Below are 23027 nucleotides of genomic sequence, written 5' to 3'. Positions count from 1 at the left end.
CAACAGCAGTAATTAACGCTAATAAGACGCAGGCTAGTGGTAGAGCAGGTTTTCTTGGGGAACCAAGCTGCTTTTAGGGGGGTGACTGAGTGACGGGCCCCACATTACTCATTCGCAAGACGTATGCATGTGATTTAGTGGGACGGCCCAACTTTCCAGACAACTATTCTCTCTTTTTCTGCTTTCCCCCAAGGCCACGCATTTTGAAATATGCACATAAATTAGAAGTAATGTGCGTGCGACTTGTTAACACGCCCGATGATGGAAGGTCCCTTTAACGGAAGCACACAAAAGCACGCTCGAACTTTGCCCGGCAAAAACTTTAACCCCGAAAAGTGTCCTGTTGTGGCCAGTGTCAACACTTCAATAGCCTCTTAATTGCCCCACGAAGGGCTTGACATTCCGTAGAGTGGCTGCAACAAAAAGATTGATACATTAATTAAGCCCGGGCTATGAAAACTCCTGGCCGATGCCCCTTTTAGCCCGCTTTTCGCCCATTGTTGCCACTCTTAATTGGCTTTTCCGGCGGCGGAAAAGGTCAGCGAAGTTTGATTAAATTTTCTTTAAAGAAGCCTAATTGAATCCTGATTACGGGTTGAGCCAGCTCCCTACGCATCCAGCGGGTAACTATCGGAAAATGGGAAATGCGAAAATCCCAGCTCGTTTGGCGACGTTTTATTAACGTGCCATTGATTCTGGAGACTCTCGAGACCAAATGTGTGGCAGGAATATCAGTCAGTCAGTCGGTCGGAGGAGCCATTCGATTGAGCGTGTAAAAGTGGCTCAGCTGAGGCGACGTATACGAGGGCCGGGAGGCTAGAAGGATGCCAAAACTTGTGGCAGCGGCAACAAAATCCATTGGAGCGCGAAATCGACTTAATGCATTAGTCCCCGGGAAAGTGGAGAACGTCAGAAAGACACGTAGAGCAAACATTTGCGGCTTACGGTTTCCCGTACACATATGTATGTATAACGTACATACAAACATAAACCCCGGAGTCCATGGAGTCCGTAGTCTCGGATAGGTGAGAGCATAAAGCCCGGCGGTATAAAATTGAAAACTGTGACAGGCTGTTGGCAACAATGTCATCGTGAATCTGGCGAAAAGTGGCAGCAAAGACGCGGCGAAATGGCTAGCGAAATCCTGGCCAGAAAGTTGAGCTACTCGCATATTCATAACGCTTCATTGCTATGCAAGTTGGTAAACTTGAGGATACGACAACAACAGCCAGAGCGGCAATAAGAACGTCAACAAGTCGCAATAAAACAAAGGCAAACAAAACTCCCGGCCAGACAGAGACGGCAGAGCACACAAAGATACAAAGCTACAGATACAAGATACATCAGCACCCCCGGAGATACAAATGGGACGTCTGGAGCGACAGGGCAAACAGCTAATTCAAGGTTCGCCAGATGAGTTTCCTGACTGAGATAAACACTGATTAACTCTGAAAACTAAGCACACGCACCGCTTCTCAAGCGAATTGCGTCACGGAAGGGGACGGTCTTGCCGTATTTTAATACCCTCCTACAGTGATTTATATGTGCTGGAAAGGTAAACAAATAGATCCCGCTCTTGTGTACCAATAAACCTGCTCAACAAAATAAAGTTCTTAATGCGCGAAGCTTTAATTGCAATATTTAATTTATTAAGGGCTTAAAACTGCATCAATTCAATGGCAGTTAATCTCTTTTATTGACACAGGCCGGCAGCCACTTTTTTACCCGAAAGGTTTTTGACTCGGGCCTGCAATTAAAATGTACTTTATTACTCCCCATAATCTGGGACCGTCAGCGCCACAGATAAGGCTGTTACGAATGAGATAACAACCGAATTATCTCTTGATCCATTCACCCTTCCAGTTGTGCAATAAAATCAAGAGCGAAAGTTTTCTTCGCCCACCCACAGAATCGAATTAAAGTGTCCAGACTGATATACGATCCGAAAGGCAAAACAAAGTGTATTTGCCACCATGGCCAGACAGTGCACTCTGTGCGGTAAATAAATGAAATACAGAAAGTATTATGCAATGGTAAAAGTTTATTGGATGTGATAAACTGAAGCGCGTCAGTTGGGAGCACGTGCCGCTGATATCTTGGCGGACTCGGGGGCGGGGCGCACTTTGCTTATAAAGTAGCTGCCACAGCTGACCATCTGAACATAAAGCATAGATAACTTCGATTGGCTCATTGGCGAACGGCAACAAACGAGAAATATGCTGGCCTAGTCCAAATATTGATGGACAATCGCATGGATCTGCTGTTAATGACTGCCAATATCGCACGGGCTGTCATCCCGCAGACCAATAACTGTCCTGCTACCCTGTCGATTGAATTAATTTTGTATATTGTTGGGCAGACTGAGAGGGCCTAGATGTGCACTTTATGGGTTAGCCAGTTTTAAATGAAATGTGGCAATATAAAGTGGAATTTCAAATCATAAACATAAATTAGATTAGATAAACAAACTAAATTTAAGCGCAATTGTTAATTGTTATAGTGCTAGACAGAAATCAGATAAAAGCACCTATACATCATCTAAGCACAAATTATTGTGTTGTAGGCTAATGGACTCTATGAGCATCGGATATGGTAATCGGCTTTATAAATCAACAATTGTTCTTATTGTTCACAACACAAAACAGCATTCGCACTTTTCAATTGCCTAATAATAATACAATGATATTAGCGTGTTCTATATACATGGCATACAGCACATATTGATTTTGCACAGGGCCTGTTATTTTATGTTGTTTTTGATTTTATTTAACGCTCCTGCATAATATAAAATAGTCGCTTACCCGCTTTTTGTCACAACATAACGTGCTCGTTTTTATAACTTTATCAGCGAAGAAGAATTTTTAATACAGATGGTCCTGGCGAAATACGACTAAATTTGTCGCATGTCATAAACAGGGCGCTTTGCTTTTCATTTTTTCGTCCGTGGAGGGTCTTAAATTTTTAATGAAACACAAACATATTTTGTAATAGGTTTTTATTCCACTCCCTTCACTGCTTCCTGCAGCTTCGGCTCCACTCAGCCGCACACAATCCTCAATTCATTGTGCTCGGCAAGCGTTTCGAGTGGCCTGGTGGCCTGGTGTCCGGGTGGCGATTGAGTATGGGCAAACATGGGGCTCCTGGCAGTCCGCATTGGAGGACCCTGGTAAATGCAAATCCCGTGAATTGCTGCCCACAACACAGCCATCCCAACCGCCCACCGTTTATTCAAAGGCGGCATATTGGCGAATTGGGTTTTGGGATCAGTTGTTCGCTTTGGGTGCCATTGTGTGCCGTTCGGCCGACTCGGCAAATATGGAAATCGGTTTAAAGTTTAAACAAGCTTTTCACATTAAATCAAACAAACACACCTTTGAGCCGGACATAAGCCTCTTAATGGCCCGAATCCCGGAGCATGTCGTTACATCTCCGGGTTATCCAACACTCCGTGGGATAGTGCTCGCCCATAAGACAATGGCCATGCTGCCATGTGGCATACGGCGAGCCCAAGAACTTGCACCCAAGTTCCGCGCATAAGAAAGTGGAAAACTGGTTTCCACCACACGTCTGGAGTGGACCGGGGAAAACTGTTGACGTGCCATGCAGCGAATGGAAGGGGTTTTTGAATTTATTTATGCGCGTGACCTCTGAAAGAAAGGACCCGGACAAGGGATGGGGATATTCAAACGTAGGTAAGAACATAATGGCGAGGAAAACTGTCTGACCTTGGGAAGCGCGCTGGAAGATTCTTTAGTTTCGTTAGGTGTGGGGAGTTTGAGTGGGAAAGTGGGTAAATTACCACAGAACGATTTGGGACAAGCGGTTCTTTAGTATTATAATCTCTAATACATTCAGAAGCCAATTAAATATTCCTAAAGCCTTGTATTGCATTTACGTTCCTTACCATATCTTCGGTATTAAGCGTTATAATGGAGTAATACTCAAATTAAAAAGTAATAAACAAGAGAAACTCATTTAGCCATAGTTTTAATTCTTTAATTTATTTATTATAATGAGTGTGCTGCGACGCAATAAAAAAAAACTCCTTCAGCCATAATTTTAATTATAAAATTTGTTATTATAGTGAGGGTCCTTCGCCAAAGCTTTGGTATTCAAATATGTCGTTTAAATCCGAGTTCTCGAATCACGGTCGGTAATTGAGTGTTATAAATAGTGGAGGTTTGCTGGTTCATGTTGCTGCCATCAAGAGAACCGGTCGTAAAACGGTCGCAAATAAAATTCCTTTGGTTTCCATGAGCTTGACACGCATTGTCGGAATTGGACATTTTTATGGCCACCACTATGGCCATAACACGGTGGGGTGAAATGAACTATTGGAACGGGCGGATGTCCCTGACTGGCTTTACGAACTCTTTGGATGCAATTATACCACGTTGCTTTCGCGACAAAACACATGGAATTCGAAAACCTTATTTTTTGCCCATTAAATGGGAACAACTAGCGCTTTATACCGGCGATAAATTCAGGACTTTCTTAAGGCTGTGTGTTTTTTCAGATTGCAGTTTTAACGTTGTTTGGTTTTCGCTCTTGTTGGTCCTAAAGTTTTGCTTTCTGACCTCCAAAAGTTGTGCAACCCCAATTCGCTGCACTGGTTGTTTTTGGCCTTCTCGTGTGCATTATTGCACATTTACTTGCATGTATTCGGCCGTCCTGATTCCACGACTTTCGAAATTGTCTGCCCATGTTCAAAGCTTTTCGCAGGGGTCGCCAGTGGCGAAGTATGCGTGACTTTTCATGGCACGTGATTAACTTGCAGGCGCTGACCCGTCACCCCTTCACCCCTTCGCCCACATGCATACATGCATATTTGTGGGGTCAGCATGCAAATGACCATGGTCCACCGCGTGTTTGCATGCTATAAATACTTTCAGTTTTGCTTATGGGGCCCCGACTCACGGACACTTATCCCTTTTTGTGGGCTACCTTTAAAAGTGAATTTTACGGCTCTCACCTGCGTCCTTTCACTCTGCCGCCTGGCAACCTGGTACCTGTTGTTTGCCCACAGCAGAGATTGCTTTTACATTTTAATGCCTGAAGTTGGCACCTTTAATGCGCGCTCAGAAGTGTGCTACAAAATGTAGAGAGCCATTGAAGAGCAGTAAGGCTGGTGTAAGTCTAACTTTTCTGGTTTTCGTCTTGTTAAACATGCTGCAGTATTTGCTCTGGTGGCTCAACTCTTTTGTCTTTCAATAAACATAAGTTGGGGAGCAAGCCGTTGCCCTGCATAAATTCAATTTCCCAAAGTCTAAGTCTTGATTAAGAACCATTTTGCTGGAGTAAAAATATCAAAATGAGTGCATACAGATTTTAGATCACCTTGGAAATCGCTCGACTATCAGATACCTGTTACTCAGTCAAAAGCAGCGCGAGAGAGATGGAGATATGCAAGCGAAAATGCGACTGTTTCCAGGATTTCGCACCCCGAAACAGCGCCACCTAGCGTTGACTCCTTCATTTGCTTATAATGAAATAGTTATAAGGATATTTAATATTTAAAGAATTGCATACTAATATGCCCTTTACGAGTGCTGGGTATTAATATTTGTATTTTATACCCCGCAGCCCAAAGCCCCAAAATGTGCGAGAGGTTTGGTTCTTCGATTTTGAATCTTAATTAATTAATTCATGAATTTCCCTCGAACCGAAAAACCAATACCAGGCCACGCAACAGTTGGATGAACTGCTCAATTCCTGGCTCGATAATGAGTCGATGTCTGATGGGAAAAACAAGCAGCAGCTGCCTGCTTGACTGAAGACAAGCCACAATCGTGTAGGGCCTGACTGGAGGATTGGGTGGGTTGGTGTGTTGGTGGGTCTGGAACTTGGAGCTCGGATGCCAGTGGGCCAGCCAGGGCATTAATGTGCAGCTGCGGCACTTGCAGCTGGCACCGTGGGCTGTAAATTTGCTGGCATTGTCGTCGCCGCTTACAAATTGCCACCAGGAGCTCCATGTGTGCATGTAAATTAGCTTATTTAAAGTCGATGGCGAGGCGTAAGAGTCCTTGGGGCGTCTATTGATTGCTGTTCAGTTTAGTGTGCCAATATCGACTTGTTGGCACATGTGGCAAGTGTCACAAGTGTGGTAACTGCGGTTAGTTGAGAGTCTGTTGCTGACATTAGGCATGGGATTCTTCAGTTCAGTAATTAGCATAAAAGGGTAGATCATCAAACAGAGGGGAATCGAATCACTCTAAATATATATCGATAAGTTGCGTGCTTTCATTGTTGCCGCTTTAATTGTCCTCGCTTTAGTACACCTCCATTAATGGTTGATAAATCACAGTGCAACACATGGAAAGCAAGGACACAAAAAGCACAAAGTCTATAAATTTTGCCGGCAGGAATGTAGCTTGCCACAACAATAAAATACTCTATCAAGAAGTAGTAGGGATCCTTAGAGTAGCACCCATTAAAGAGAACTAAGGGAATACTTATTTTGGATTACAGATTGTTTAAAAACCTTGTTAGTTCTCTGTTTAATAAATGTAAACGAACAACTAGATGGCCGAATGTACCTATATTATCCATTCGCTAACGTGTTCAACACATAATACAAAAGCCCCCGGAGGGAGTACACAATGCATTTGCTAATGCAAACAAGGGAGTGAATTCCGCGATGGGATCTGTTCAGTTATTTTGTGGACTGAAACCGAAACTGGAATGGCTACTCCATTAGAGCTAATCTCCGGTGTGTGCGTCGATTGTTTGCCCTTCGTGTCGCAGAAAAGTGTTCAGCGCCGGCTGTCCTGATTGTTTTTGGCTTGTGGCTTTGTGGTCTTTGGCCGGCTGGGTGTGAAAACAGCCACAAAATGGCCATAAAACATTACCCAGCAATAATAATAACGAAATCAACCAGAGCTGAGCAAACTGAGCTCATAAAACAAACACCTCCCGCGAGGGTAGCGACAACTTGACTACTGCGGGGGATTGCAGTTTACCTTCTGGCATTAGGGTCGAGAGGGCAAACACCAAAAAAAAAACATACTATGAACTGAAATTCAAAATAGAAATGAATGAAAATCATAAATCAAAGGTTTTTAGTAAACTCCAGATAATAGCATATGAAGGCACTACACTCACTGGGGGGAATAGTATATACCTAAAACATATGTAAAACCCCTTTTTGCTTAAAGTTATACTTTAAGTTTGCCTTAAAGTTTGCCAATGCAGTCTATAAATATATACTTTGTTAGGTTTAGCTATTTTTATATGATCTCTTACTAAAGCACTTTAGTATTTTAAATATTACTATATAACAAAGGGACAACTATATTATGTAGACAACTATATTATGCTCACATATATTAAAAACTGCTGCGTAATAGTTTCGAATATTTTTTTCAAGTGCCTTACCTGCTGCTAGTTTAGCGTCCTTTAAGCCAGACACAAATTGTTGGCCAAACTTGTCGCTTGGCTCAAGTTCCACCGCAGTCCTAAATCAACAATTCCCCCAATTAAATCCGTGATTTGTGCGTTGTTGTTGCCACCTGGCCACCCTCGAAATCTCTTAATGCAGCTGGAGTGCATCTTGGGCTCCCTCAGGATGCTCCTCATGGCGCCCATTAGTACATGCTAATGAGTGGGCCGCGGGCGGAACTCCAGTTTGTCGCTGGCAACTCATTTGCGAGCGAGTACCATCTCGTTTTTGGTGCACAAAGCCCGCTAATTGAAACCCTCTTACCTGGCATCAGGTAACAGCTCTCAGGTAGCAGGTAGCACATACCGCAGCCTCGTCTCCAGTTCATCTGGTTTCGGGCTGCCTCTTGTTGCCTGCCATTAAAGGCGAATCGCTGTCGGATGGTTGCATAAATTGAAAGGGCCTGTCTGTGCCACTGCTTCTGCTCTCGCTGCTGCTGCCCGATTCATAGAAAATTACGTATACGCATTCGCACATGTCGTCGCACTGGGGAAACTGCCTCGCATCTGCCATGTGTGGGCGGCTGTGGGTGTTGTGGGGTGTGCTGCCGGTATACTCCTGAATTTATTGTCCCATTGTCGTTATGGCAGCATTTGTTGCGCTACTTTCAGTCTTCCAATTTGTCGTCGACCAACTTTGGCCCCGATGTATTTACTTTGCTGCCCGTCTTTGTCGTTGGTCTTTTGGGCCAGAAAACTCGTTTAAAAAAGGATTTTTGGGCAAATGCTGGTTTGGATCTGGTCCTCAGCTTCTAATTTGAGCCCAAATTTGAATAAAATGAAGCAGGGTTCATCCTGCAAGCATGAAACCACCCGCTGCCGTCATTTGTCAGATAGATTTACATTTGGGAAATGGACAGCCGAGCTACATACGCAGATAATAAATCTATTCTGTAGCTGCAGAATAACCCGATTATTCTGATACAAATTGAAAGATATTGGGACTTATGCAGTTTATTATAAACCACAACTGAGAATAGTGGGCACACATTCTTTTACCTTTATTTTTATAAGAAATTCCAATGCAGTTCAAGGATGGCTTTTAAAACGTAGATGTAGCATTCTTTGAGTAACTTGCCATACCATTTACTTGCTTTTCAAGAACAGACCTACACATGTGATATATTTTACAAGAACACTAAATGTTTCGCAAGATTCTGAAAGGCAATTCGCCGTCTCGGTGGAAAGAGCAACTGCGACTGGTCCAAACTCTGACTGAGGAGGCTGTCAAGGAGTCGGAAAAGTCCAAAAAGCTGGGTCCAGATAGACCAAAGATTTCAATGACTCCAAAGGGATATAAACCGAATACCAAGAGCAAGTTTGGACCGCTGGATGACTGCGATCGGGTGTTCCAGAATCTCTATGGACGCCACGAATGGCGGTTGCAGGGAGCCTGCGAGCGGGGCGATTGGCATCGCACCGCGGATCTCCTCGAGCAGGGTCCCGAATGGATTATGGAGCAGGTGGGCAAGAGCGGACTGCGAGGACGTGGAGGAGCTGGCTTCTACGTCGGTCTCAAGTGGGAGTTCCTGCGGCAGACCAAGTCCGAAAAGGTACCCAAGGTTATCATCGTGAACTGCGCCGAAGGAGAGCCGGGAACCTGCAAGGATCGGGAGATCCTGCGCCACGAGCCCCACAAGCTGATCGAGGGCATGCTCCTGGTGGGCGTGGCCATGGGATGCGGCAGGGCCATCGTGTACATCCGCAATCGGTTCTACAACGAGGCTTGCAACCTGCACTTTGCCCTCGCGGAGGCCTATCATCACGGTTTGCTGGGGGACGATGTCTGCAGAACAGGCATCAAGTTCGATGTGATGGTCCAGCGGGGAGATCGGTACTTGTGTGGCGAGGAGACGGCCATGATTAACTGTTTGATGGGCGAACTGGGCAGACCCCGACGTCGTCCACCCTTTCTCACGGAGAAGGGCTACTTTAACCACCCCTGTTTGGTGATCAATGCCGAGTCCATTGCCGTAGTGCCCACCATCTTGCGAAGGGGCGCCGAGTGGTGGGCCGGACTGGGCCGTAGCTACAACACGGGCACGAAACTCTTTTGCCTAAGCGGAGAGGTCAACAATCCCTGCACTGTGGAGGAGGAGATGTCCATTCCGCTGAAGGATCTGATAGAACGGCATGCTGGCGGAGTCAAAGGCGGTTGGGACAACCTGGCGGCTGTCTTCCCAGGCGGTCTGTCCACACCACTGATAGATCCACCCACTGCTGAGGAGGTTCTCATGGACTTTGATTGCCTGGTGTCGGCGGGCAGCGGCTTGGGTTGCGGAGCCGTCATCGTGATGAGCAAGGACAGTGATCCTCTGGCGGTGATGCTGCGCTCCATCCAGTTCTTCGAGAAGCACACCTGCAAGCAGTGCACCTACTGCCGGGATGGTGCCATTTGGCTGCCGGAGATGTTCGCCCGGTTCGTCAAGGGCCAGACCCATCCCCACGAGATCGATTGGACACTGGCCATCGCCGACAAGATCAGGAACAGCAAGCCCATCTGCGCACTGGCCTACAGCCAAGTTAGTGTGGCCGAGAGCCTGGTGCGCTTGTTCAGCCAGCAGATCCAGGAACGCATCCTCAAGTTCGCAAAGGGATCTTAAAGCATCCGGGCCGGAATTCAACTTAAGAAAATGAATTAAATCTTCCAAGTTCCTTTCAAAAACCAGAAATATAAAGTATATGTATTCTCTATTATTGAATGACACACATTTGCCGTCATAAATTACTTTTTGCGCTAACATTAGTCCATTGTATTAATTGCCAATTTGATGAGCTCTCGAGGTTCAGGGGCAGACAAATTATACACAATTATTGTTTATTATAGATTCATTCTTTTTATGGCCAAGAAGATTTACGGCCATGTTAGACTTTGTACTTATATACGTTTGCCAATCCTAGCGCCAAGCAGAAGAATTGGTATAGCAAATACTTTATTTTCGTTTCAACTTTAAAATTGGAAAACTTTTTTTAATGGCATATGTGTATCGCTAGATAGACGTGATAAGTGGTCATTTGTTAGGGAAAATCCAGTGACAAACTATTGTCTTACGATTGATATAGCGATTTAATTAGGATGAATGGGTCTGGAAAGAGCTCAGGCTAATGCGGTCAAAGAGAAATAAATCTCTGGCTACTTTCGGTGACCACTACAACCCGGTCGAGAGTCCAGCCAGTGGAAAATGCTGGGATGGGGGCTCGCAAATCATTGCTGGCACACGGCGAATGATGACACTTTAAACGACTATTCAATCCGGTTTGTGGTCGTCGCTTCTCGTTAGTTGGCTGGTTTCTCTTGGATTCCAGTTCGCGGCTGATGAGAGCCGTTATGTTGGTGATGTCCTGGAAAAGAATAGAAAAAACCCAGGAAAATGGGGAAAAATCGTGGAGGACGAAGAGCATGTGAGAGTGATGGGTGTGAGTGTGTGGTGGTAGTGGGTCAAAGTGGCAGAGGACACATTGTTGACATAAACAAACACCAGGACATTTGTCTGCGCTTGAATGATTGCAGAGACAACAGCAGCGAACACACAAAGATTTACCCCTAACACGAGGCCGTGTCCTTGGGCCCCTTAATCGAGTTTGTGGGTCAGTTTACCCTTGCCATTATCCTTCCTCCGGCAGCGGCCCCATCCCCAATCCCCTGCATTGCCAATAATCAGGGCTCGCCAGACATACTGCTGCTGGCCGCTCTTGGCCCGCTAATTTCTTTGGCTCGGACATCGCCGGAGAAAGTGCCAGCGAAAGTGTTACTTTTTCTGTTTGAGCTGGCACATCCCAGGTCCATTTCTCATCGCCGGAGGCAGCAGCCTGCGTCACTCTTATCTCAATTAGGAGCCCATTCATCCGGGCAGGCGAGCACTCCTGGCACTCGACGACAGGGGCCGCAGAGGTGCCTCCAGCCCCAATTGGCGATGACTGATGGCCATGCAATTAACACTTACGAGGAGTCAGGAATCACCCTTTCACTTCAAATAACCAGGCCATTTTGTGTGGCTTTAAAAGTCCTTTAAATGGTATGCCTTGAATTGCTGATATATAGATGTTTAGAAATGCATTCTAAATTTAAATATTAATATCTTGATTGACATACAATTAACATAAAATAACGAATGGAGATGGTTTTTATTTAAAGAACATTGTATATATTTTAAAAAATTTTTAAACGTTTATTAAAACAGCTAACAATATTATTAAATTTTATATCCGCTCATTTTATAGTAATAATAATTATTAACTAGTGAAAAAATATAATAAAACATTAGTAAACAAATAATTTAATTTCATATCCATAATTATGTATAAGAGGATTAGGCCATCAATCTCGCCTCATGAATAGGTACATTATTCATGGGACTAAAATATTTTTAATGATCAAAACCACCACCTGAAATGCAGTTATTGTCGTCATAAAAAAATGTTTTTTATTTTAATAACATTTCACATTTTTAAATCGGTTGAAACGTACTTTAAACGCTTCCCACAACAGTTAACAATATTGTTGAATTAGTAAAATAACCTTTTAATTCAAAGATTAAACGTCCATTATTATCTGTAACAGGATTAGGGCTATCAATTTGGCTACATGAACAGGTAAATTATACATGACTAAAAAAAGAAAGCCTTTTAATTATAACTCATTGTGCTTTATATGGCGCACAAAAACCGGAACCACATATGTGTTTCTTTTCCTAGAAATTTTTGAAAAGAAAGCTAAGAGGATTAGAATCGCGCCGCTATGAAACAACTGAAAATAATGTGCTCTTGGAAGGGGGCTTCGAGCACATGCCGTGGCACATGGCTCTGGTTCCTGTTCTTGCTTTTCCCCTTGTGCTGGTTCTGGTTCCCCCGGAGGCAGGTCCTTTCATCCTTGTCTCCTTTCCGTCGCCGTCATTTGCGCCTGCGGGAGGGAGGAAATCTTTAAACAGTGACGCAAATGCGGGCTGGCATATAAATTTCACACCCTTCGTCGGACCCGGCAGACTGATTGTGGCACTCAGGAGCAGTCCTCGAGTGGTTGGGCCTTGGCTCACTGCAAATTGCAAATGAAAACCGCTGGAAACTTGGCTTCCCTCGCGCTCCCTCAAGTTTGCTGCAAGTAGTCGCGGTACTTAGTCCGCGATTGATATGGCAGTAAGTCGCCCCAGTTAATCACATTGCCACCGAGGTTCTGTGTCTTCCTGGCATCGAACAACAAGTTGAAGCATTCAGAATAATTCGAAAGAAACACGCTCGCACACATTGCCTGCCAGGCAATTGCTTATTAAAGTCCAATTATAAGTTTGAGCAATCATTAGGGGGCGAAGGCCCAGCCAGGAGCGACGTGTCCTTGGTACCTTCGCTAAAATGTCTTTTGTTCAAGCATAAATTTAATGGCGCGTTATCTCAATTTTGTGCCTTACTGACTGCACAAAAGTTAATCACATGTGGGTGGAAATCGTATTTAGATATTGATTTTATCGCCTAGTACACAGCCGTTTTTTCCTCCTCTGGAGTGTTTAGTGCAGCCGCCATGCTGGGCCATGGGTCCCACCCACACACCCCGCCCCGTCGGATTATAATGCCGGAGTATAATCTCGAATGAAAGCGAATGTCTTGAATTCCGCAAATTAAGAGCACGCGGCCAGGACTTTTTCTTGGGCCCCACTTTCCCGCTTTTCTGGCTTTTCTGGCTTTGCGCCTTTCGTTTCTCGCCTTCTGCCACTTGCTTTTTGTTTCTCGGTCTGCCAGGGTGCTCGTGTTATGGCACTTGATTCATGCTTAGCCGGGAATACTTGGCATAACTTTTGCTGTTGCCAGCGCTTATTTTATTTCACTTTCCAGCCCTGCCTCTGGCCAGGATCCGCCCACTCACGTCCTGTCCTGGACCCTGGCCAGCTCGCATTACTGTAATGAAGCACAGCTCAGCGCCCGCGCCTGTCACTTGAGACGGATTCGGGATGCGGATCCGGACCCACAAACGGAATCGCAGTAGGAGTCGGAGTCGTGGGCTGCTGGGCCATGTGTCGCAGACCCAGACCCACGCACTGCGGCCGTCACAATAGAAAGGTCGTTTGGGAGTTAGTCTGATGCCAAGAAGGGGTTTCCTTTCCAACTCAAAGGCTTTTTAGACCTTGACGAATAAAAAATTATACATTTGTTTGGCATTCCCAAGAGGTGCTTTAAATTGTGTATTAATATATCAAATATTTTTTGTGACATTTTTTTTTAATTTCCTTGTCTTACTTTAATTTAATTCGTGAAAAAGGCTCATCATTAAAAGTTAGAAAGGAATTTTAAGGGGAAGTAATTGAACTATTGAAGCTTTCTAGAACTCAGTTAAAAGTTCCACTTATTTTCTGAATCAAATTATCTGAAAGGTTATATCTTCAATGGTAACGTCTTGGTCTTAAAGGGTTCCTAAAAAAATATATATACATGTACGTACGTCTGTTAAATTTTAGACCAAAAAAACGCCGTTTTTCCTCAGCTTAAAGGTAGAGCAAAAAGAAAAGATTTGTTTTGCGCCGCGCAGCGTAGATTTGGATAAAGACAAGAGTTCGTATGAGTGATACACTTTGAAGCGAAATGGAATTTTCGTAAAACATTTCTTTTGGCATACCTTAAGCGCCTTCAAGCCGCACGGCATACGCGTGTTAAAGTAGTACCTTTAAGATTTCTATACAAAGTTAGACCGCCCTTTTTAACTCATATTGCAAAGATGCTTAGAGCTAAGGCAAGGTATTCGAATAAGTTAAATGTAATTATGTAATTAAGTAATTCAGCTTCAAGTGATTGGTAACCTTGGTAAAGTAATTATAAGTCAAAGCTGTACTTAGAGAACCCACTTCTTCTACTTCCACCTAATTATAAGTTCCAAACACTTGCTACTTGTTGCAAGTGCAGAAAAGGGCTCAGCTTTGGGTGTTGAATATGTAATTATAGCCCGGTGTGCTAATAATTCATCCAACTCTTTCCAGAACTGCACCAGCCATTCCGCCCCGCTCCGCCGCCCCCTTCACCTCGAGCTCCACATGTTGGGTAAATTCACCTCGAATCATGTCCAGGTCTACCACCAGTACTCGCGTCCAGTGCCCGTGAAGAAGCCCGTCAAGGTAAGTACCCGGGGATCTCAAGAGTCTCCGTTTCCTTTCGCATTCGTTTCGTTTTCTCGTCCTGTTTCCCTAAGCAAACACAATTAGCATGCATTAACAGAAAAACCCTTTCATTGGCATTCCTCGGAGAGCTTCATAATTGGGTGCAAGGTGAATGGGAAAATGGCGTTGTATTTATTTTGTTTTGAATTTTGTGCGTCCTGGTGCTGGCTTTCGTTTTCCATTTGTTTGTGCCGTTTTGTTTACACTTTAGCCGACGCACAAAGGCGGGGCTTTAGCGCAGAGGGGCTTTTTTCGTGAGCTTGGGTGCTTTAGAGGATACATCCTGCATGACACGTGACAAATCCCCCGGAGAACCGACACACCACAGCACAAATATCCCTCTGCATGCCTGCACGCCGAAGACTTAGATAGAGAGCGACTAGCGAATCCATAAATAATTGATATTTCATAATTGTTTTTCTCAACCCTGCAGGCCAAGAAGCCTCACTCGCAGGCGGAAATCAATTGAAGCGGACACCACCCGTCGTCCCCCCGAACCACCGTCCACCGTCCACAGTCCATCGTGTCCACCATATACAGTACCAATAACCATATACCATCCGAGTCCTCCCACTCCTGTTTTCAGTTGTTTATGTGTGCGTGTCTGTGCGTCCACTGTGGACGATGTTGAAACAGAAGCGTTTGGCCAAGCAGAAACCCAAAGCGAAACCGGTAAGCAATCCCCCGAGCCCAGATCGAGAATACTCTATATACCATACTATGACCCCCTTTAACGCCTATCTCTTCAGGTGCTTTTAATTTCGATCTCTATAGTATACTTCACCCCTCCAAACCGATACGTTCCTCCGCTCTTTGCTCTGTAATTGCTATTTGACTGACTGCCAAACTGCTTTGTTGTGGAAAACTGAACTATTTCGCTCTACAATTACCTCTTGAGTTTTCACCCCCTTTCAGTGGCCTTGTTGGAAGCTGTCTAGCTTAGTTTTGTAGCCAAACTATTGCGAGTTCCTGTTCGTAGTTTTCTTTTTGAACTATCTCGTAGTAATTAGTTGGCCCGACTTTTTGGCCATTTAAAGTATTATTGGAGTTCTATTTTAAGTAGCTTGCTTCTTCACCTAGACTTTGGCTTTCGTAATAAGGCCTGATCTTGTTTTCACTTTTGCCAACATGTTGCGAATGTGAATTACTCAAAGACATTTTATTTTTCGATAATACTTTAAAGATATTTACGTTTTGGTATTATGGAATGCTGCTTAATCATACTTTTTACTGTTTTGGGCTAAGAGGTACCTAATTAGTATAGATTGTATTTGGGTGCTCCGGAAAGGGGATTCAATGTTAGAAGAGTTTTAAAAAATTATACAATTTTATTCACTCAATTTAAATTCATTTGTTAAGAAACTTAAGAGTTAAAAGGTATTTGGTAAATTATATTATATTGTAGTCATAAGACTAAATTAAATGGTATGGCAGTAGAGCAACTATTTTTATAGCTTTAACACGTTTATTAAATTTATTTAATGTTTAAGTTATATATTAATATATAGTTAAATGCTTTTAAATTGGCGAGAATAAAGTGAAGATCGGAACAGGCCTTGAAAATAAAACGTAGGGAAGTTCCAGTGACCGCCTGAAAGTATGCACCAAAAACAAACTTTAGATGATTGACACCTGTTTGAGAGAGAGTATCTTGTGGGTTTCTGGTCTCTTGGATTCTGGCTCTTGTTATCAACTATCCTACAATTTGTCTGACAGCTGCTTATCAGTGGGCAAAAGAGTGGGGCGACCAGCTGTTTGACTTACTCGCCGGCGAAACTTTAATTGTTTGACTTGTGGCCATGGGGGGTTCACTAACGGGGGGCAGAAGAAAAAACTTTGAGAATCAACATAATTATGCTTTGCACATTTTTCCGTTTACGATGGGCATTAAAATGCTTTTAAACTGCTAAAGTTTCCCTTCAAGTTTCCCGCAGTTTATGTACTGAAATCCAACCCGTCGAGATCGCAGAGAACTCAATGCGTTACACTCTCCGGGGCTTATCGCTCTCGATTTTTGTTTCTGAGGTTCCGTCGATAATATTGCCGCTATATTTGCGCTGCTAATTGACACCGCTCGCCTTGGCCGAGTGGCAAAGCTCTCCGCGGCGGTGGCTCAGTACTCGGTGCGGCTCCATGCCAGCCAAGCGGGAATCGCTCGCTCCGAAAGCGACTACACCGCGAGAAAAGGGAACTCTGAAATCGTAGCGAAATATTTATTGACTCAAAACTTATATGCTTCGTGAAGAAAAATTCGTAAAAGTTAAAAACTTTATAGAATTTTCCATTTTTTTTTAAGTTTTACCAATTGGAAGTTCTTAAAAATATAACAGCAATTTTTTTTCGATATTATCTCAAAAATTAAATTAAAAATACTAAAAACTGAAGAAAAGCTGAAAAATACCGAGTTGGTATTCAAAAACCATCAATATATTAATATTCTTTCCAACGTTTTAAAAGCGGAATAGATATTACAAACCAATAAAAAAAAGAAAAATAAAACCAATAAAAAAAAGAAGTAAATTAAATTATTTTGAGACTTTTGTTTTTGATTTTTAAAACTTAAGTTTTCACAATTTTTTCACCGTGCACGCCCAGTAAGCGTAGTTCGCCGCGAGATTAGATAGTCGCGTGAGTGAGTTTGGAGCATGTGGAGACCCCCAAACCCGCGGACCAAGTGCATCGGGAGCTGACCATGTACTTCGAGACCAACTGGGTGTTTGTGAGTAGACGAGTCCTGCATGGGTAATTGTTATTAATTGGCGATTGTGCGACGGAGCAGTGCAGCTCGCTGGGTTTCGGGGTCTAACCGGTCTATTGGTGACTCGCCTGACATATCTGTGTTTGCTGTTTCGGTGGTTATTTGTTGTTATTGCCGTTGTCGTCATGTCTCCGCCGTTCTGTTGTCGTTTTGTGTTAATCAGCAGCTGTCGACTGTGAAGCGGAGAGCGAATTTCCCAATGAAATACGGTCGCCTCAGTGCTGGCAATCTAGCTTTGGGGGGAAAGTAACTGAATCATTGCTATTTTATATTGCTAGTAAAACCATGTCAGCAACAATACTTTATTGTTAAGAAATTTCATATTTTTTCTGCTCCGTCTTTGCTACTTTTTTTATAAATTCCATAAAATGTGTTACTATAATATTATTTTTCAGAATAAATACAATCTATAATTATTAAAAACATGATGGGGAGATAGGTTTGATTAGTTAAATCTAGCGATTTTGAAGAGTTATTTTCATATTTATTTAAATTTGGCAGGTTTACGTTTGCGCTTAACAAATATGAGTTGCAGAATTAAATGATTGTTATAGGGGTCTCCTTTTTTATTTATCCCCAGTATTAGATTACTCTTGAATGGATTTTATATAGTAAACTTCGTCAGTACTAAATGTAATTCTTCTCCAAGGCAGCTACGAGGACAGCAATCGAGACCCCCTTTTATTATATATCCCCAACATCAAATCCTTTTTGAGTGGATTGTTGGCATATCTGGTTCTGAGCCAGTGAGCAAACTTTCGAGGTGGTCTCTACAAAAAGTCAATTTCGCACTTCTTTTGAGACTCAGCCATGCAAGCGCGGGACCCGGCGAATGCGCTGAATGTCCCCCATTGCCAGTTTAGTCCTGCAATCCATCAGCCCGATGGAGCGACGTCTTCTGGCGCCTGGCAAAAGCGAATGTGGCACTTCATCAGCCATGGCAACAGCCGCACGACCAGCAGCCGGCATCAGCATAAGCTCCTGCAGCATCGGCCGCAGCTCCTGCTTCAATTTTCCACTTTGGGAACCCGCAAGTCAGCACAGCAGGTGAACCACCGAAGGACCACCCATCGACCACCCATCGAACTCCCCTTTATCTTACTCGCCAGCTTGCATTATGCACGAGCGGATGGGGATGAGCTTGGGTTGGGTGGGGCTGACGGGGCTTGATGTGCTCCGTATTAAGTGCTGTTTATGTTGCACAACTTTTATCGGTCCGATAAGACAGGTGGCCCGGCAAATTGCATCCTGCGGCCGAACATTATCGACCTGCTGTGCGGTTTAATCCTAACTGCGAGTGCATCAATTTTTATGCTCGATTCCGGATGGCGAACTTAATTGGATAACCGCACGTTCAGGCTTTCAGTTCGGTGGCATCGCATATTTCCGGGCTGGCCATTGTGAGCCCGATTTCCTGTGGGACTTCGAAGTTCGCATAGCATATTGGCTAATTAGTTTAGCAATTTCCGCACAGTGCACCAAGGGGGTTAAGTGGGCCGCCCCCTTTTCCGCCCGCTCATTGAAAATCATGAATGGCCATGAAGTGTTGAACAAAAGTTAATTAATTAAGTTGCCGCTGCAGAACTTATATTGTGTTTTTAATGTATATATTTTATACAGTCGGTCGTCAATGGCCATTGGCCAAGGCTCTGTTGGCCGTTTAATTAATTTGAAATATGCCACATTTTCTTCCACATCAACCGAACTCTGTTTTATGCCCACACAAAAGTTTTGTGGCTCTTGGGTTGCGCCGGAGGAGAAAGCTTTTATTTTAATAGACGCTGCATGAAACGGCCCCGAAGAGATGCCAACATGCATCCACGTATAGTATGTATAATACAGCATATACATATATGGTTATGCTTTATATGCCCAAAGGCTTCCTCGGCAGTACAGCAGATAAGCATAACATTCTTAATGCTTCGCCCACTTTTTGCGGCCGACGTCCCTCGCTTCTATTGGGGGCCAAAAGTTTAATTGGTTTTCCTCTCCTCTCTCGGGGAAAATGCTCGGGCGTATCCGTGGGAACTCGTAGTTATAAGTTCTTAAACTTTCCCCGACCATTTTTATTCCGTTCGTGCTAACTGGCAGTGGATATGTCGCCTGGCAGTCAGATGCACACATTTTAAACGATTTATGGCAATAAGTATTTTGGACGCTGAACGTAAACCAATTTGGTGTTCTTTTTTTTAATCATAATAAGCACAGAACAAGACATTTTTAGAATTCCTTAGTATAATATCTGTTATATCATTAAAACAAATAAATCATTAATTTCGTAATGGAATAGTTTAGCTCTTCATTAGTTAATAATCAGAATTCACGACACTAAGCGCCTGCTATGTCCGCCACATTTCATTTTTCCCCAAGCATTTAGAATGCATAAACTAATTCATTAACACAGATTTTGGTTTTTAATTGTTAAAACAATTTAAGAGGAAAATGTGGACGTGCTTTGTGGCCATTTTCTGGTCTTAGTCCTGGGTTCCACTTCAGAATTGTGGGAAATATCATGAATTCCGTGTGGCTGGGAACGCGGTGAGTGTGGGTGTGAAGCATTATGCCCCACCTGTGGCCACCTGCAGTTGTCATTTACAAATGTAGACGTAGTTACCATCAAGAAAGTGTGTTCCAAGAGCTGCCTGCAGATGCAACTGCCATCGTTTTGCCGCAACACAAGGCAGAGTTCTTCAGAAAAGTCATTTTAAGCTGCGGTTTTAAAATGTTAACTACGGGAAGTGCCAGAAGCACTTTAAAAAGAAGAGAGTAATACTCCTTTTTACGAAATTCAAATGAATTTCATAAATATGACAATCAGGAAGATGTGTACTTTCGGGGTATGTTGAAATTCTTTAAACAAGGCAGTTTATACAAGTTTTGCTTTGTTTTTCATCCAATGCGGGTTTCAAAAGGCTTTAAATATGAAAATAATAAGCTTAAAAACTCTTTAAAATATTTTAAATATTAATTTAAGAACAGTAATCAAATGTTTTCTGACTTGATACTAATGTATTTAAATTAAATCAAGCCGTTTAATATAATTGTTATAAGAAGTTACATGTTTGCTTTTAATTTTGGTACAAAATTCAACTTTGAATTCAGTATCCAGATATTCCGTTTTATATTTCATAGTGTTTTTGGTGTACTATTTCGATTTCCGAGAACATTCGATGAGAGTAAAACGCGAAGAACTCAATTTTCAATCTATATTACAGTATCTATAGCTAAAATCAGGGGTGTAAATGAATCTGTCATACTTTGTATCTTTGTGGCTTGGAGGTTGTTAGCTCAGTTCTCCTATAACGATGGTTTTGCTGTACTCAAAAGTAAATCAGTTGGATGCATATTTTCAGGATGCGTAGCTGTAACCTTCCTCAGTAGATAGCCAGTATTGAATAATACTATTTAATATTAAAACATAGATTGGGTATTTTTAAATTAGTTAAATAATTAAAAAAGTTATATCACCTGTAAAAAAATAGTTTTAATCAAAGCGGTCTGGTAGTAAGTCAACATAGTGTGCCCCTAAAAATTAAATGCGAACGCATCGGAGAAGATCGATTTATTTTATGCTTAGAACTAATTTGAAAACATAATATTTTTCTTCTACTTTCAACCTTGCTTTGCACAACACGAACCCCACACACCGACACGCCAATCTTTGCGCAACTCAAAAACACCCAAAACGCGAGTCCTTGCCCTTTTAAAATTCAATTTGCCACCTTGATTTGGATTTGAATTTGATTTCGACACAATGAACAATCCTTATTATCCATTTAAATTATTGTGCTATGATCTGTTAATTAATCTCTTTTGTGTTTTTCACACTCTGTTCTCCCACCCACCCACAAAACCACACACGAACAACACCCAAAAACAAAAACAAAACCACCATGAATAATTTACAAACCATGAAAACGAATTGTTCTTGAATTTCAATGCACCATTTCGTGTGTCTGTGTGTGTGCGTGCGTGTCCAAAATTGCGTTCGAAATTGCACAAATGATAAAATGATATATGCGAATATTGAAACATCAAAAACAACGATTACCACGACCCTCCGACGACGACGAAAAACAAATCTGCAATGTGCCTGTGACACGTGAACGCTAAAACAACATGACAATTGTAAAATGTAAATGTCAATACGTACACCCACCACGTACACCCACAAAACCGAAACCTAAACAAAATATACTGAAACAAAAACGAAAACAAACGAAACCCTTAAAGATACCATGGGGACTGAAAAAAATCTGTTGGGGTCTGATAAATATAACCGTGCCCAGGGTAAGCAATCTACATTCCACCTTAGTTTAAGTATCATTTAATTGTTTCGTTGTACGTTCGCCCACAATTGCTGTTGTTGATTATGTTTTGAGAGTCTGTTTAAACCTAATTGTTGCATTCGTAATGCCTACTAATGTGCACCTAACCCATAGGCTAAGAAAAGGTATTTTAAACAAACATTTGATTGGATTACTGAGCTAGATGCGAGGGCTCTGGGCCGCCAAAGGTAATTAATTAACTGAATTATATCAGGAAATTCATTTAGCATCAATGGATGCGGTGGTGATTCCGCAAATTAAATAGCCTTTGATTGGGAGCATCATTTATTTAGAAAGTCAATTAATTTAATAGCCCAGTCTTGGATCAAATCCAAGTGACATATTTGGTAAGTGGCCATTTGGCAGACCACAAAGTGGCTTCTGCCAGCTGAAGCGATGTCCCTTGGCTTCGATTTTGGGGGTTCATAGGGGGCCAAACTGTGGTTTTTGGTTAATAAACTCGTTTTCTGTCATATACTTTTGGGCGCCTTGGGGAAATGTAGTTAAAAAGCTTTCAGATCTGTTAATTAGTCTAGGCAAAATACCTCCAGCTCGGCTTATCTTGTATGTCAGGGGCTAAACCATCCACCCGGCCAGCCTCCATGTCTTTCCTTTTCACTCCCAAACAGAGATGGCTCTCGCAGATTGGCCATTAGCTCGGCAAAACCGAGAGGTGAGCTGCAGGTGCGTGTCAGTCGAGACTCACCTGTCGCCCGATTCGGTTGCGGATGCAGTTCTGTGGCAGCTGCCGCTCGCGAGCCGCTTCGAATTTAATTAATTAGAGCACATTAGCGGAAAATAGCGTGCAAATAGCATGGTGGTCACGAACTCCCCCTCCCCGCTGGCCGCGCACAAATACCTGCGTCGCATTTCCAAGGACTTTTCCACGGTTCGCAGATACAGCAATACGCCGGCCGTCGTTTCGGTGCCCGCCTCCACATCCGCCTTCATTGCGGCCGAATCGGCGGCCCACCTGCCCACCTGTGGGGGGTCATCGCCCACCCCCCGGACTCCGGCCTCCACGCCGCGGGGCATTCGGCGGCGCCAGCGGATGCGGAAACGCTCCTCGGTCTCCTCGACGCTGTCGAAGGTGCTGATACTCAACGTGCGCGACCTGCTGAAGGCCCACGCCGGCGGGGAACCCCTCAAGGAGGTAGGCCATCCCAGCCGCCCTCAAATGGCGGTTAACCCTCCTCATCCCATGACCCCAGGAGTTGGTTGCCTCCGTGTGGCCCCATGTGAACCCGACAAAGTTTGCCACTTCGGCTTTGTTTGCCGCGATAACACCAAAGTTGCAGTTAGCCAAAGTTTTGATTCGAAATTGGAATCAATTGTGCGAGTGCCAGAGGATTCAAGTCGGCAGGAAAC

General features: G+C 43.4%; 2 protein-coding genes and 1 long non-coding RNA gene across 22 annotated transcripts in view; 2 read left to right on the top strand and 1 right to left on the bottom strand.

Annotated features, from left to right (window-relative positions):
• LOC108026669 (transient receptor potential cation channel trpm) overlaps nt 1-23027 on the top strand; it is a 50846-nt gene that overhangs the window by 3112 nt on the left and 24707 nt on the right. For 8 of the 20 annotated variants that reach the window (XM_050888182.1, XM_017097724.3, XM_050888181.1 and 5 more), the window contains exon 1: nt 22352-22812. In XM_050888182.1, coding sequence (XP_050744139.1) covers nt 22474-22812 — 339 coding nt within the window. In that variant the 5' untranslated portion in view covers nt 22352-22473. Of the gene's footprint in view, nt 1-14396; nt 14532-15006; nt 15246-16683; nt 16775-17030; nt 17293-21564; nt 21622-22351; nt 22813-23027 lie in introns of those variants that run through there. The other 12 variants (XM_050888187.1, XM_017097736.3, XM_017097740.3 and 9 more) reach the window with 5 other exon arrangements.
• On the top strand, nt 8510-10183 carry LOC108026672 (NADH dehydrogenase [ubiquinone] flavoprotein 1, mitochondrial). The gene has a single exon (XM_017097741.3). It carries the CDS (start codon nt 8580-8582, stop codon nt 10038-10040), a length of 1461 nt encoding a protein of 486 aa, XP_016953230.1. The 5' UTR covers nt 8510-8579; the 3' UTR covers nt 10041-10183.
• On the bottom strand, nt 17099-17871 carry LOC127011069 (uncharacterized). The gene is made up of 2 exons (XR_007764115.1): nt 17381-17871; nt 17099-17307 (listed from the first exon to the last, which is right to left on the bottom strand). It is a non-coding gene; the product is annotated as an uncharacterized LOC127011069 (long non-coding RNA).

Source organism: Drosophila biarmipes, chromosome 2R (genome assembly GCF_025231255.1).
Source record: "Drosophila biarmipes strain raj3 chromosome 2R, RU_DBia_V1.1, whole genome shotgun sequence".
In the NCBI taxonomy this organism is placed as follows: Eukaryota; Metazoa; Arthropoda; class Insecta; order Diptera; family Drosophilidae; genus Drosophila; species Drosophila biarmipes.
The sequence above is the reverse complement of the archived record's forward strand: the minus strand, read 5'-3'. Positions and strand labels throughout refer to the sequence as shown.